The following is a 16,959-nucleotide window of genomic DNA, read 5'->3' on the forward strand; positions in this document are numbered from 1 at the left end:
TGTTTTACATTAAAAAAAACATCCCCTGAAAATAAGCCCTAATGCGTTTTTGGGGGGGCAAAAATGAATATAATACCCTGTGTTATTTTCAGAGAAACACGGTATTTAAACTTTTTGAAAGCAAAGGCTGTGTGGAATATGAGTTTTGGCTAGCTGAAAGGAGAGGATAACAGCTTGATAAAATACTGAAGGGTGACAGAATTTTGTGGTATTTCATCATCATAAGGAGGTTGCAACAGTGAATTGGATTAAATGGATGTGTGGGCAAACGAGGCCAAAGCCTGTGGTACAAAGACGGAACATTGCGATAACAGTCAATAGAGAACTAACATGGTCAGTGAGCTGGGCTTTCTTTTAACTTGTGCTGCTGTTAGGTATCAAAATTAGGAAAAGTACATTGCAGATTTTACTCGCTTACAAATAAATCTGAATATCAGTAGACTAGTACTTTTCTAAAGTATTGTTTTGTTTTTTATCTAGGATTTGAAAACATCTAGAGGTCTTTTTGATGAAATGAAGAAAGCTGCTAACAGCAATGTTAAACAGGTGACTCTTACTGGCCCATGTGTGTAAATTATACTTTCTGTATTGGGCAGTATTACAGTGTTTTGCCACTGAAGCTTGGTTTCCCTTCTTTTGTTAAGTAATACCTTGGCTTCCTTTCTTCATGAATGTAATATTGCTATCTTAAGAGTTCTCTAGTGTGAACAGGCTACCTCCATTTTATTTATATGTTTATATCTGGTGTGTATTCACAGGTGATTGAATGGGTTTTAGAAAAGAACAAGGACACGTGACGTGTGCCAGAGACCTTGATGTTCCGTGGAGCCTTTTTTGAGTAAGCTCAATACATTAAATGGACGGCTTGGAGTGCCTTATTAGTAACAATGCAAGTGCCTACAATCAACGTGTAGCAAAATCTGCATTATTACTTTTAAGTGAGAGACTTTTTGTATATATAATATTTATTATGTCCTATTGTATAAAAATAAATCTTCTTTGTGTATGTATGGTTTGTACAGTTATTTAGACTGATTTAAAAGAATCTCAAGTCTGTATGGGTTAAGATACTAAACCATTAAAGTTTTACAAGATGGGAAAATGTTCTTGTACATTGTAAGAAATTCCTGCCAGGACCCGTCACTTTTATTGAATAACCTTAAATCTGGAATAAATTGAAAGGTCATGAAAAGAAACACCCTTCCTTTAAAAGTTACAACCGACCTCTTATTCACATATCAGTCCCCATGATCCACACTGAGGAATGGTACAGCAGAGGAAAAATACACTATATGATGCAAAACAAGATTTGAGTGAAAGAATTTTGTAGATAGCTTGTACTTTACTAGATGGTATTCTGTTCACAAATGTGTATCAGTCTGCCTCATGCTACAAAAATCCTTTGTTTCTTTAAATATCCATCATCAGAAGGTACCCTGCCCCTCCTTGGCATTCCTGCAACTTCCTTCTTGGCTTTGATGGTTCTGCATTTCCTTCTCCAACTTAAGTAATAAGTCATGCTTCTGTTGCCAAGGCTGCCACATTGGTGTACCAGTCTATAAACAGTGCCTTGTTTTTCCACCAGCTACTAGTTAAAACGTTTTAAAATTGTTTATACCACAAGTGTTCACCTGTCACTTGCCTGTAGTCCTTGTCCCTAGTGTTTACAGAGTCATCCTCCTGTCCATTTGAGCCCTTCAAACATAAGGCTGCCCATGGCCTTCCTTGTTACCACAACCTATCTGAACCGTGATTCTTTGTTTTTCATAGAGGCACAATACTGTTGAGACCCAGTACAGTATTTTTTTTTCTGCCTAAGAGATGGCATCTTCCTATCTCAACTAGGATGTCTTTTTCTCTACCTCTTTCCATCTTTTGCTTAAATTTGGAATGTACCGTAAGTTCCCTAGATGTCAGGAGTGCACTCACCTTTTTAGGACATATCCTTTCTGATTCTCCAACTAGCTCTTCATCATTTGCTGTGGGGAGTGTCATAAAGGTCACCCTGTCTCCTTCAGTATTTTACCAAGTAGTTTCTACAAGCTCTTAACCTCTCCTATCGGCAAGCCAAGACCCCCATTCCAAACAGCCTTTGTCATCATTCACTTCTGGCATTTCCTATGCCATCTGCTCTCTCATTTGGCGTTTCTCTACAAGATCTTTGTCAAGCTGCTACTTGGTCCATTTCATTCACATGTGCACAGCATTTATTTATTTATTTATTTATTTATTTATTTATTTATTTATTATTTATTTATTTATTTATTTATTTATTTGATTTATACCCTGACCATCTGGACTATAAGGCCACTCTAGGCGGCTTAGATGCCAGTGGCCAGAGAGAGGCCTCCTTTGCATGGACTTAGTTATCATCCATCCTTCAACAATCAAGACTGTGTGCTCTGCCTTTACATGCTAAGCTATGTAATCTGTCCATATATGTGAGTCACAAAACAATGCAGGCTGCTTCCCTGTGACCTCAAAACCCACCTGCCTCCCTGTGACATACCCTTGTGTTTTTCTAGGTGGAATGGGAACTAAAGGATAGTGCTGTGATGCAGCTGCATATGTGCAGTATGCGTAGGGTGTGGGATTTCTACCAAAATGTCATCAGTGACAATTCTGAGACTGGCGCTTCAAAGGTACATCACCCTGTAGGTGTGAGTTCACAAATGACCACTCAAAAGAACTATATTTACAGATAGATAACCTGTACAGTGGTGCCTCGCTTAGCGACGTTAATCCGTTCCCGGAAAAACGTTGCTAAGCAATTTTTTAAAGCCCATAGGAACGCATTAAAACGTGTTTAATGTGTTCCTATGGGCTTCAAAACTAACCTTATGCGAAGATCCTCCATAGGGGCAGCCATTTTCAGTGCCTCTAAAGCAAGGACACACAGCGGGCGGCCATTTTGAACCCGCCGATCAGCTGTTTAAAAAGGGTCGCTTTGCCATGATTGCTTCCCCGCGATCATCACAAAGCGATTTCCCCCATAGGGACCATCACAAAGCGATCACTTTTGCGATGGCCAAAACCCTGTCGGAGTGATCGCTAAGCGATGCACCACTGTATTTTTTTTTTTACAAAAGATGAAGGTAGGTAGTAAATTATCAATGGCCAAAATCCTCTTCATTAACTTATGCTTGCAGATAGGTGATGATGCCCATGGCAGGAGGAAATTTTGGTAATTAAAGGCTTCCCTTTTCTATCCCATGGCCCCCACAGCTTCCAACCAATGAAACAGATCACGTACAAGCTGAAGAAGTAGTGGGAGAGAAGGGGCAAGTCTTTAATTATCCAAAATCTCCCCCTGCCAGTAATGCCATCATCCTTCCGGGGATGTTAAGATACACAAGAAGATTTCAGCCTACGTGATGTTCAGATGCAATGCTAATTCAATATGTGCCCGAGGCTCTGGCTCAAACAGGATCCCACTCTTTTTGAACAGGAAATTAGAAGCTGTTGTTTCTAAATGTCTTAGTTAAATATAACTCAAGGAGCTTCTGCTTAGTGTTTAGACTTGGCTTCTTCTCAAGCAGATGTTTAAGCTTTGGTGGGGAATTTTTGCCCTACTGCTCTTCTGGTCTACAACTTCCGCCAACCCTGCAGCCAATGGCGTGACAGCTGAAATCCAAAATACGGTATCTGGACAGCCAAGATGCTTGCCTCTCATTTAAAATACTAAGTTGAGACACAATAGGGATTTCTGATTCCATTAGAAGTACATCATCTTTACTAGAGGGAGAGGAGAAAGCCTCTCAAGGTTGTCAACATGCAGCACTTCAGTAACAAATTCTGATAATGCCTGGCATTTTGCGAGCCTAGCAATAAACACAACTTTCTTCACATGTCGTAAGCCTGTGATAACTGTCCCAAATTGTACCATTTGGGGCCTCACAATCAGTTTTAGGAGTTAATTGTTCAGTTGTAATCCCTTTGTTATACAGTCCAGGTACTGTTGTTCGCATTTGTACTTCTTTGGAAAAGACACTAATTTGGTACTTCATTCTACACGAATTGCTACTACAGTTTTCAACACTGGATAAATGTTACTTCAGTGAAGTAAACCACTTGACAATTGTGGACTTACTGTTATCCATATACTCTGCTCAGCCTTAAAAATTCAGCGGGTTTAAAATATTGCAAGTGATGACAGTATAGAGAGATATTCATTTCCCCCCATAATTATCACCTCACAAAAACTCCAGTAAATGTAATTTTATTAAATATATTCTTCCTCTAAAATATAAATATTTTAAACTAAATCTTAGAAATCTGGAGTAGCTTCTTATAATTCATTCTGTCAACCCCAATCAAGTATGAGTCGGTCCAAAAATCTGTATTTAATTTGTCTATAAATATATAACAATTTTTATCTTTGCAAACTAATTATTTGCTTCTTCTTCATATTGTAATCTGAGCACCGTAAATTACATGACATAACTGCTTCATTCAATAGTTGATAACTAATAGATGAATTCTGATTATTCACAATGCAGATATACCTATAATATTCCAGTGATTTTTTAAGTGTTTAAAGAAGTAGTGCAGTAAAATTTCCATACACATTGACTTACCCTACAATACACAATATTCTGTTTTTTTTAGTATTCTGTCTTTCAAATTTGCAAATACCCTCCTTTTGTGACTGTCAATGCCCTGAAGGAGGAACTTCTGTTTCCTACTAGGTTAAAAAGAATGAAGTTTGGTATTCCTTGTGGTTTTCAATGTGCAAGTTCCTTAATAACTGTTTTTATTAAAAGGTACTTTAAGTCAAGCATTGCATACCCGCTATCATCCTTTAACTGACAGGCACAGACGTTCTAATGCACTTAATTGGAAGCCCCTGCCTGCAAAGATCTACCTCTTCACTTTACCGTAGGACAGAAATCTATCTTTAGCTTGGCCCTTCTAATTCCATTGAAGTGAAAAGTGGAAACTTGTACACGATTAAACTCCATGTGCACAATGAAGTGGTATACAGGGCCCTAGAAAAAGAACAACACTGTAAATTGTTTTTTATGAATATTATTACAGTTGCCCAAAACATCACCCTTTTGGAAAGATACTTTCACATAAACCTGCAGCAGCTAGAACTGGTAGACATTTAATGTTCCCAGTTTCTTACCTATGGTGAAAAGGCCAATTGTCTTTGCTTGTTCTCTCCAGTTCTTCCCTGCCCTGCTCTAGTGATAGTTAAGAATTATGTGAGTACCATAATAGACGTTAGTAATCTTAACCATGTTTTCGCATAATCAGGGTCTGCTTCAAACACAGATTGGGAGGCCACCCTGTATAGGGATAAATCAGGTCAGAACGAGAGACAGAGTTACGGTAAGTAACTTCCATGTTACTAGTAAGCCGTGGCCTTTTAATTATTGCTAAGAACGCAGAATACTTTCATACTTTTTTTATTTTTGGCTATGCCCCCAAAGGAACATTCTGTAGTAAATATTTCAGTAACATGGATTCATCTTCCTGTCGTCTTATATATAAAAGATTATTTCCCCAACTTAGCATATATATGAATATAACCCTAAAGATCAGATAGACTTTATTTACTGTCTGCCTCACTTCCATGGGACACTATTAAAATGAAACCAACTGAGTTTCCTTTATGTCTGCAAATCAAAAGGCATCGATATAAAAAATTTAGTATAACTGTTCCAAATTTTTCTTTAAAAGGATGATTTGTAAGAAGCCTCCAAACTATTTCCTGGCTTTCTGTGTACAAAATAAGATTTTTAGTGTTGATGCATTTGGAAATCACGGCTCAAACATGACTGTTTGCATACAACAGAAAAGCAATACAATTTAAGTTCCTCAGTGCTACTTTAGTTCTTATGCCCCTCTTCTGTCCAATGCTAACTTGAGAGCAAGGATCTAGAGATAATCAAGGGAGGGTGGTGCAAACTTGCCTATCTCTCTTGGGGTTAGGAGAGGCAAACGTTAAGTAGATATTTTCTGTGTCTTAAATCCCGCAAGGACTGGTCACTGGTATGTATCAAAGTTTCAGTTTTAGGTCCTGTGAACCAAGAGGTCACAACCTTCAAGAGAAACAGAAGATGCTCAAAATCTTTTTTTTAAAGAATGATGGCAGTTAATCCTCTGCTCTGGTCTAACACCCTTAAAAAGGAGGAAAGCTTTGGGGGTCTTAATCCCTCCTCTTTCCTAAGACCTCAAAAACATAGGTTGAGACGACATCAGGAAGGTCACATTACCTGAACCTAACCCCTACAATGTGACCGTGAGTACTAAAAGGGGCACCAGCCTATCAGCTAGTTGTGAGCGACTTTCATATGCTTAGGAGCCATTCTTTTGCCCTTGGAGGCTGCACAGACCACAAAAAATGCTAGTGCAAAAAACGGGACAGCGGTCTCCTTAAAAGACAAGGTGTCTTTTTCTCTAGAAAAAGGGGAGAGGGTACATAAATAAGCTTGAGGGCCGTTGCCATACCTGCCCCTACTCTATACCGCCCCCCCATAGCTCTTCTCTGTCTCTGCATCTGGCTTGTGTTTGTTCTTTTTTCCATTTGTTTTTAGATAGTGGCAGAAGGGGTACCTTCGCCTGATCTCTCGTAAGTGATCATAGCTATTCTTCCATCTTTGATACTTAGCTGGGCTCCTCCTTTCCTTCTGCTGCTGTTTCTTTCCCTTCTCTCTTGCTTCAGCAGCCCCCTCTCTGCTGTCTCTTTTTCTCTTACTGTATATAGCAAGCGCTTCCACTTTTACCTTCAATGGTGTTTGCAGCCCATGAGGGCTATAGAGGACATAAGACAATTCCTCCATCTGTTGGCATCTCAGAGCCAAAGGACACTGTGGTGCTTCAAAGTGAACTTCTTTCTTTAGAGTAAATGCAGGGAGCCTAATGTTAACCTGCAGGGGGTGTGTATGTGTGTGTCTTTAACCATTTCCCCTACTGCAGTCCCCATCTCAATTGAGGACTCTATTCCTGCATTTTACAGTGCCAAATAATGGATTGCTACTTGGCAATACATGCATCTGTGAGGCCCCTGAAGTGGATTAAGACTCCAGTTGGTGGTGAGGAGGGTTAGATGGACATCTTTTCACTGGGCCCTGATTCACACTGGAACCCCCTGTATTTCCTTTAAATTAAACTGCGGGCTATGGACCCGAAGTTGATCGTGCAACCAGACACGTGAGCAGGTAAGCATCCTAGTTGGTTGCAGTCAGGTGATTAGACGTTTCTGCATTGCCACAGCTGCCTGCATGTTTGTAGTTACAAATGCATTAAATTCGACAGGACAGTTGCCCAAGTATTTGGAATCTCTGGGATGATGCTGCAAACAACGTAAGGCACGGACCCCATTGCTTACAGAAGAGATAACAGTTGAACTTATTAGTGGTGCAGGTAGCCATATGCTGGTTGCCCCAGCTAAAAATTACTTTAAAATATCTCTCCCCCCCCCTTTTAAAATTTCCCAAAGAGTTTTTCCATTTTTTTGCTGCCTTGATTGCATTTCCAAAATAATGTTTTGAAATGCATCTAGTGTAACAATCTGCAGTCAACAAAAGCTTGTGCCAAATGACACTTGCTAGCTGTTAAGGTGCTGTAAGTTCTCTTTGCTGTTTTTACTGTTAACAGAGTAATATGGTTACTCCGGTACCCTAACATGGATCATGAATCTCATCTATACTCCCCCATCCCCGGGCAACATGTTAGAGCTATTAACATGGGCGCAATTCGATTTTCATAACAGTTTGCTTCATTTTTACCACCAAAATGTACAGGGCAATGTCATGGGAACCCTTTAAGAATGCATTTGACGCTCCCTTTTGCATGAACACACACACCAAGGCACACTCCATTTAGAGCTGAATGATTTGCTGCAGCAACTCTGGCACCAACCTTCCCAGCCGTTGTAATGATGCACTTTTATGTGATGTTTACAAAGCACTGGAAAACAGGGCCAAAGTGGTAGAACTCCAAATCATTGTCCAGCTCTATTGTTGGGACAAGTGGCATATTAATGTAAGGAAAACTGCATTTTCCTGGAACTTTCTTAGAAAGGAAAAAATGGCTTGATGAAAGCATGAAAAATACTCCCATAGTACAGAGGGTCTAATGGTTTGATAGGCAAGTCCTATGTGGATAACTGTACTTGTCCCTCTGCTTAGCCCTTAACTGCAAATGATTCCCCAGCTTTCGACCCTCAAGGATTGTTCTGTGCATCAATCTGCCTGCCCTTTCTCTGCATACCACAGAGAATTCTAGACTGTGTTTTAGAACACTATCCGTTAATACAGACTGCTGGCCAGATCTATTGAGGGTAGCTGCTGATGCACATCAACATAGTGTATCCTAAAATGGACCTCTATAGTTGTGCATTACAGTACAATATAGGATATAACTAGCATGCTTTCTGTTTCGGGAAGATTGTCTACTGTTGCCAGTTTTCTCAATACAGAACCCTGAATTGTCTAAGGAATATCTTAGAACCTACATTGAAAACCACTGCTCTATGACACTTAAATAGGCACAGTTATGAATCTGAAATACCACCATGGGGCATTAAGCTCTTACTCCTTCAATGTTTGATTTTTGCCTTTATTTACAGCAGTCGATGGTGTTTCCCTCACAATGTGTTAGTTGTAGCACACATGGTCCTGCTTTCAAGCTTGCTGACAAGTCGTATTCTCTTCTGTCTTCTTTTTTCATAGCTGATCCCACTAAGAGTGTTGCCCCATCAGAGCTTAAGGCTCTGCATAGGACAATTGTATGTCCTTAGCAGCTCCAGGTGTCGCCGAAATATTACTTGCCATTTAGACTGAACAGGCATCTCCGTTTTGTATTCTTTGCAAAACGGAACAGATGGCATTTATGCTACCAACCCAAGTCTCGTAATCTTGGCTGAAAGGAATGAGTGAATGATGAACACAATCGGCTTTGGACAAGAGTGAAGATCCAGTTGCTGAAAAAGAGAGAATTGAGGGATTGTGAGTTGGGCAAAGATCACACAGAAGAGCTGTCTTGGGTCCTTGGAATATAAATAAATAAACAAACAAATAAATAAATAAAAGAAGAAGAGAAGGGGAGGGAGGAAGGAAGGAAGGAAGGGAGGGAGGGAGGGAGGGAGGGAGGGAGGGAGGGAGGAAGGAAGGGAAGGAAGGAAGGAAGGAAGGAAGGAAGGAAGGAAGGAAGGAAGGAAGGAAGGAAGGAAGGAAGGAAGAGAAAGAAAGAAAGAAGATTGGATCTGAAGATGCCTTGCTCCCAAAAGGAGTATCTTTGTGAACAAAAGGGTATCTTCTGGCCCAACCCACTAAATGGGTTACAGTATAGTAAGATCACATGTAGCAAAAACACAATATTCAACTGGTGTGCAGATTATACAATGGTTTTAGAGATGGTCATGAAGTCCTATTAGATAAGCAACAACTGAGATGCTAGCACTTCTAGAGAATGATGGGTATTGTATTTCATCAACATTTGGCTGGCCACAGATTCTTAGTTCTAATACTAAAACTTCCAGAAGCCTTCACCACTAGCTTTGCTGGCCAGAATTTCTGGGAATTGTAGTTGAAGAACATCTGGGGACCCAAGGTTGGGAACCACTGCTCTCTCTATATTGCTCCAATACTGTATCTGCTAATAAAGGAATGAGCCAGCCTATAAATAAAGGGGGAAACATTCAGATTTGCTTTAATTGCACAATTCCTACAATATATGCCTCATACAGAATTTGGGCTGCCAGAAACAAAATTCTTTTTTTTTCTTTCGCACTTCATGGATGTTAACTCTAGTCTGTTTGTTTCTGGAGGTCTAGGAATTGTACCATGAAATCTGTCTTACCAAACTTTCTCCAAATCCCTCAGTATCTGCTAAAAGGTGGCCAATGGAGTACTGTCCAATAACAAAATATTTTAAAATGATCAGCATCCCCCAAATGATAACAACCCATAGCCAGAAACACATGTCGAAATAATAAAATCCAACTTACAATTTCGCCTTCCTTTCCTCCAAAGTCTAAGTAAAGCATTCGGATCCCATCATCTGAGGACATTTTTAGCTTCTCATAGGGAAACTGTAGAATAGTTTTGGGAAAGGCACCATCTTGAGGTTCAGTTGTAAGAGAAAATCCATGCTCATAATGGATGGTCAAACGGCACTCCTGGTTTCTGTAGGTGCAAACTGAATAAGGTAGAAACCGTGGATTTGGGGCACTTTAAAAACAACAGTAACAACAACATTGACCTCCCAACATCTATTCATTAGACGACCACAATAGTCATCCTTTTGCATTTCTATGCCCCTTCATCTCTCTTCCACCCAAGCACAGACATTAATCTCTGTCTGTTCAGAGAAGAAGCCATATATCTGATGTAGCTGCAGTCCATAAAGGCTTGTGTCAAATAAAACCTCTTAGCCTAAATCCAATTTTTAATCCGAAGTAAAGTACATCCAGATAACAGTGTGTTGCAGTGGAGAGAGTGACATACTAGGATTCTGGAGAGTAGGGTTCTAATCCCTGCTCAGCCATGGAAATTCACTGGGAGGGTGGAACAGGTAAAACCAATCCTTAAATGTGTCACTTACCTTGGAATCCCTATTAGGGTCTCTGTAAGTCGGTTCCGACTTGATGGCACATAACAAAGTACATCCACTGAAGCAATGGAATTTAGGTAACTGCTGAACTACCATGTTCACATTGATTCAGTAAGTCTACTCTAACTGGAACTGGATTTAGGGGTTAGTCTATAATGTGCCGCAAGACCCTTTGCTGTTTTTACTCCCAAGGGACAGTCGTGTGAAAACAAAAGTACACCCTCTTTGAATTCTATGATTTTACATATCAGGACATAATAAAAATCATCTGGTCCTTAGCAGGTCTGAAAATGAGGTAACTACAACCTCAGAGGAACAACAACACATGACATACAGTGGTGCCTTGCATAGCGACGTTAATCCATGCAGCAAAAATCGCTGCTAAGCGATTTCGTCGCTATGCGATTTAAAAAAGCCCATAGAAACGCATTAAAACCTGTTTAATGCATTCCTATGGGCAAAAAACTGACCTTTTGCGAAGATCCTCCATAGGGGCGGCCATTTTCGCTGCCTCTTAAGCGAGGAATCTGCAAAAACACAGCGAGCGGCCATTTTTTTACCCGGCAGCCATTTTGGAACCGCCGATCAGCTGTTAACAAATCTTCGTTTTGCGATGATCGGTAAGCGAAACAGGGAACCGATCCTCGCAAAGCGAAAAAACCCCATTTAAAGCATTGCAATGCGATCGCTTTTGCGATCGCAAAATCTTCGTCGCTATGCGGTTTTGTCACTAAACAGAGTGCCCGTTAAGCAAGGCACCACTGTATTACCCTGTGTCATGATTTATTTTACAGAAATAAAGACAAAATGTGAGAAAAAGTAAGTAAAAACTAAAACTAGAAGAGAGCGTACTTTCTTTTTCACCTGTAAAGGACTACCAACTGAACTTGCCTTCCATTGAAGAAGCACAAGAAATTCTTGAAGATAGCTCTACTGGAGCCTCTGCTAAAGAATGAGAGCCAACCTATACAAAACAGTAGCTTCACAATTAGAAAAGGGAATCAGTGACACTTCTTTAATATTTATTCTACTGCAAGGTTTCTGCAGCTCTGAAAATTATCATGGGTTACTTTCGTTTTGTGGCTGGCCACCGCAAGGTAAACAGGCTTTGTTTACAACTTGGAAAGAATGTCTGTCTAGAGAGTTGATGTCTTATTGCCTTCTAACTGTAAAGTTGCCTGATTAGTGAAGCACTCACCGGTTGTGATTTCTGTGGAGAGCTCTGCGGCATTGTGGCAACCTTGAACGATGCTTCGCGTCCACAGTGAGAGGTCTCGGCTAGTCTCTGTCCTGAAGAGGTGGCTTTCGATCCCTTGCCGTGTGCCTGTACGAGTAGCAAAGGACAAATCCATTCCGGACTGCGGGGAGCCCTTCCCTGGCCCTGAATGCACCAACCTGAAGGTAAGGGAACAGAACGAGAAACTACCATTATGAAGTTTAGTGGAAACCCTTCATGGCAGAACACATGGCTAGGGACTCAGTCCCTGAAAAACTTAAAACGAACCAGGTAGCAACAGATGATGGGAGAACAGGTTCCCCCCTCCCCCCCCAAAAAATACCTTACCCACCACCATCAATCTTCCTCTACAACAGGGAAAGATGAAGGATGGGCTGAGGGCAACATAGGCCTTCCCTGAGGAGCCCACGTGCACCCCTCTTGCATTATCAGGCTCCCACCATTTATTTATTTATTGAAAGATTTGCATAAGGCTCTGGAGGCCACATGGCAATTTCGCCATGGCCGCCACCAGAGACATTTTAGGCACCATGTGGCGATTTTCCATAACTGGGAGTGACCAGAAGAAACAATAAGAACAAATAAAGCTTTTAAGGAATAGCTATGCATCACAGCGATAGTATGTGTGCTATAGACTTTCCAGACGAACAAGGGAAATTTGTTCTCACTTGCATTCATTGATAGCTGCTGAGATGAAAGTTTCTCATACAGCAGAACCCCTCTCCCTAATATCTGCTGGAAAGTGGTTCCAAACTCCTATGGATACTGAAAACCGTGGATAATATCTATCTATCTATCTATCTATCTATCTATCTATCTATCTATCTATCTATCTATCTATCTATCTATCTATCTATCTATCTATCTATCTATCTATCTATCTATCTATCTATCTATCTATCTATCTGTCTGTCTGTCTGTCTGTCTATCTGTCTATCTATCTATCTATCTATCTATCTATCTATCTATCTATCTATCTATCTATCTATCTATCTATCTATCTATCTATCTATCTATCTATCTATCTATCTATCTATCTATCTATCTATCTATCTATCTATCTATCTATCTATCTATCTACCATCTACCTGCCTGCCTGCCTGCCTGCCTGCCTGCCTACCTACCTACCTACCTACCTATCTAGGTAAAAGAAAAAAGCCTAAGAAAAAAGTACAGTGGAGGCTCGACTTACAGTCGGCTCCACTTACATACTTTTCAACCTACGTACTTCTACAATTGCAAAGTTTCGCTTCAACTTGCGGCCGGAGAATTGACCTACGGACGAGAAGGGGGAGGCGGGGAAAGCACCAAATTCAAATTTGGCACTTTCCCTGCCTCCCCTTTCCAGTCCATAAGCTGTAGATCTTGTCTCTGGATGCCTTCCAGGGCTTCTCTGCCGCCATGGGAGGCCTCTCGGAGGCCCCCCCCGCCGATAGTGCTTCGGAGCCACTATCAGTGGCGGGGGGGGCTCCAACAGGCCTCCCATGGTGGGGGGGAAGGCATCCGGAGGTTCCCCTCACTGACACAGGCTTTCCCAGGGAGTAGACCGGGCCTACTGGGGGAAGGCTTCCCCCGGTAGGCCCGGTCTACTCTCTGGGAAAGCCTGCATCGGTGGTGGTGGGGGAACCTCTGAGAGGCCTCCGGCAGCGGCAATGGTGGCAGCACCGGACCTCCGAGAGGCCTCCGGCAGTGGCGAGAAGCCCTTGGAGGCCTCGGGCAGCGGTGATGGTGGCGACGGGAGACCCCTGGAAGGCTTCAGAAAGGTAAGTTTAATTTTTATTAATTTTTTTTGGGGGGGGGTTCTTGGGCCAGATATGGATTCAGAAAATGGTTTTCAATGCATTCCTATGGGGAACGCATTTTCGACTTGAGGACTTTTCGACCTACGGACCCCGTTCAAATACGGATTAATTCCGTAGGTCGAGACCTCACTGTATCTTTACATACATTACCAGAACTGGCCACTAGAGGGAGTCCATGCTACTTAGTCTTCACTAACAATTATTCGTAGCATAGTCTCTGGCTCCCTCTAGTGGTTGGTTGTGAAAAAATTCTGGATTTTTCTTTTTTTCTTTTAATATTTTCAGGCCATGGATAAGTGAAATTCTTTGCTTTTGCTTCGAAATTGTGGGTTTTGATCCCACAGATACAGGGGTGCTACTGTAATTGGGGGGGGAGTTCAACTCTATCTCCTGGGGAATGGTTACATATAGCATGGAATCTAACCTATCTGGGGAAACTAATCAATTTAATAAGAATTGGAGCAGATAGGCAGCACAACAATAAACGTTACAGAACAGTTTGTATAGGTCCGTGGTATCCAGAGGAGATGAGTTCCAAGCGAAGATGTAAATCTATATGTGTTTCTTATTCAGTCTAGGATATTAATAAATATCAACACAACAGCTGAAATTTGTTTATTATTGCTATACTTTTTATTTCTCAGCATTGCTGGTGTTTGAGGGAGGACCAAAGACTCAAGCCTAAATATTAGGCGTCAAGTCCTAAAGGTCTTTGTTTGCAAAATTACTGATGTTTGCATTTCAGGATGAAATTAACAGATATTGGCACTTGTTTCAAATGTGTAATCCAAGATTCTGGAATGACTCCAGTTGCTGAAATTAGTCTACAGAGGAAGCTAGCCTGATCATGCTTCCAAATTCTTTAAATTTCTTCCCTAAATGTTTGGTACTTTGCCATTTTTGTATTTTCTGCATTTCTGAGGACGCTTGTTGATGCCATTCCTATTTCTAAAAGCCATGTTTGTTGTTACTGTTGTTGGTGGTGTTATGATATATTTAATTCAGTGATTCTGATATTTGGTTTATATAAATTATATAATTCATATTTTTTCTCTATTTATGATAGGCTATATAAACAATGATACAGTTGTAACAATGAAAAAGATGTTTCTTTCTTGTTTGCTAAAAGACCTATGCCAGGTGTGGAGAACATATAGCCTCCACATGTTGTGAGACCACAATTCCCATGAATTTCAACTAGCAGAACCAGTGGTGAGAGCTGAGGACAGCTGAAGTCTAAGAACACTTGGTGGGCCACCTATTCCTTCTTCCTACTCTATGTGTTTCTGTGAAACACATAAGATCTACTGTTTATTATAATCAGAAGTATGCAAATTTGTGTTTTTGGATCACAGTTCTCAGAATTCCCCAGGACTATGGGTTTCTGGGAGTTGTGGTTTAAAAGCAGAAATCGTTACACCTCTTCTTCAAATCAGCAGATACATCTCATTTGCTGTGAATTGACTAGCTAAGCAGGTACAAATGCAGAAGATCCAAGATGCCAGAAGGAGGTGAAATGAAAGAAGCACTACAATCTAGAGCAAGAAGCATGAAAATTCATGCTTGAATACTCAAGGTCATAACTGGCAATCCAAAAATAATATAAAACTACAGTAGTAACAGCTGGGAACTATGAGATACAGTGATATTCCGAAATTCTGCAATTTGTGCAGCAATAAAAAAAAAATTGTTGCATTAAAAAAAGACTGTACAATTTTCTTGGTTTACTAGCCTGATAAAAACTATGGCAAAAATGCATGAGATATTTTCGGTTAGTATCAAAGTAGGAGGTTGCATCAGGCAGACAAGACATGATTGTAGAAGACAGATTACTCTAGGTTTCATTACAACAGCTAGTGTACGATCTAGAAGTGGTGAAACAATGGAGTGAGAAACTGGGGCATTTCCTGGAGCGCCAGTGAATTTAGAAGTTGCTACTGACAGGATTAATTAGGGCTGCAAGGAAAGATGCTTCCCTCAGCTTTTGAAGAGTGGTTTAATTTAAAGATGGTTCTGTCAATTTGGCATGAGTAGGTTTCATCTGCCAAAATATGTTAACTGATCAAAAGTATCAAAAGCCCTTCATCAGGAGGGCTTTAAACTGAATTGGAAGGGGAGACAAAAACTCAGAGGTAAAGATAAATTAAGGCCTATGCACAATAAGAGGAACAGACCAAGCAACTCTAGCCTGGCCCAATAATAACCTTCATAAAAATGTATGCTGGCAAGCAGGACACAAATCACACAGTCTCTGATGTCTCTATACAAATGCCAGGAGTATGGGAAACAAACAAATCTTGCCAGACTAATCTTAGCTCATTTTTTTGATCAGGTAACCTCCTTGATAGACAGTGGGAATGCTGTAGACATAATATATCTTGACTTCAGCAAAGCTTTTGACAAAGTGCCCCATAATCTTCTGATTAGCAAGCTAACTAGGTGTGGGCTGGATAAAGCAATTATCAGATGGATACACAGTTACAGAATCATACTCAGAGAATGCTTATGAATGCTTCTTTGTCAAACTGGGAGGTAATAAGTGAGGTACCATGAGACTCAGCCCCAGGCTTCGATGAGAGGGAATCCCTGTCAAATATGCAGATGACACAAAATTGGGTGGGACAGTTAATGCCCTGGAAGATAGAAGCACTTTTCAAAAAGTTCTTGATAGGCTCAAGCACTGGACTGAAAATAAAATAATGAAATTTAACAGGGATAAATGCAAAGTTCTATACCTAGGGGGAAATCGCCCCCCCCCAATATACAGTTACAAGCTGGGTGTACTTGATTCAGTAATACCAGTAATACTCTGTATTGTCTCCAAATCCCATGAAATACTAATTCCCTTCCCTCGGCACTGGATAGGCCTAATCTTGAGTACTGTGTCCCGTTCTGGACACAACATTTTTAAAGAGGGATTTAGACAAATTGGAATCTAAGCCCTGTGAGGAAAGACTGGAAGAACTGGGCATCTTTAGCTTTGAGAAAACAAGACAGATGGGAGATATGACAGCACTCTTCAAATACCTGAAAAGTAATACAGAGGAGGGCAGGATCTGGTCTCAGTCATCCCAGAGTGCAGGATAATGGGCTCAGGTTACAGCCGCCTAGAGTGGTCGTATAGACCAGATGGGCAGGATACATACATACATACATACATACATACATACATACATACATACATACATACATACATACATACATACATACATACATACATACATACATACATACATACATATCATTTGAATATCAGGAAAATTTTTGTAGAGCAGCACCTCAAAACTAGCCAATTCAATGAAAGATGATTTTATACTCAGAGGATAAGAAAAAGTAGTTACAATACTGGCCCCACAG

General features: G+C 40.7%; 2 protein-coding genes across 3 annotated transcripts in view; one reads left to right on the plus strand and one right to left on the minus strand.

Annotated features, from left to right (window-relative positions):
* The window catches only part of MTBP (MDM2 binding protein), a 34,930-nt gene extending 33,924 nt beyond the window's left edge, over positions 1-1,006 (plus strand). For both annotated transcript variants that reach the window (XM_020796551.3, XM_020796552.3), the window contains 2 exons: positions 481-546; positions 759-1,006. In XM_020796551.3, coding sequence (XP_020652210.3) covers positions 481-546; positions 759-797 — 105 coding nt within the window. In that variant the 3' untranslated portion in view covers positions 798-1,006. The remainder of the gene's footprint in view (positions 1-480; positions 547-758) is intronic.
* Positions 1,007-4,203: 3,197 nt separating this feature from the next.
* SNTB1 (syntrophin beta 1) overlaps positions 4,204-16,959 on the minus strand; it is a 124,231-nt gene continuing 111,475 nt past the window's right edge. The window contains exons 5-7 of the mRNA XM_072999291.2: positions 11,762-11,958; positions 9,959-10,149; positions 4,204-8,932 (exon numbers count right to left, since the gene is read on the minus strand). Of these exons, the coding sequence (XP_072855392.2) occupies positions 8,840-8,932; positions 9,959-10,149; positions 11,762-11,958 (481 nt within the window). The 3' untranslated portion in view covers positions 4,204-8,839. The remainder of the gene's footprint in view (positions 8,933-9,958; positions 10,150-11,761; positions 11,959-16,959) is intronic.

The sequence above is a fragment of the Pogona vitticeps genome, chromosome 4 (assembly GCF_051106095.1).
Source record: "Pogona vitticeps strain Pit_001003342236 chromosome 4, PviZW2.1, whole genome shotgun sequence".
In the NCBI taxonomy this organism is placed as follows: Eukaryota; Metazoa; Chordata; class Lepidosauria; order Squamata; family Agamidae; genus Pogona; species Pogona vitticeps.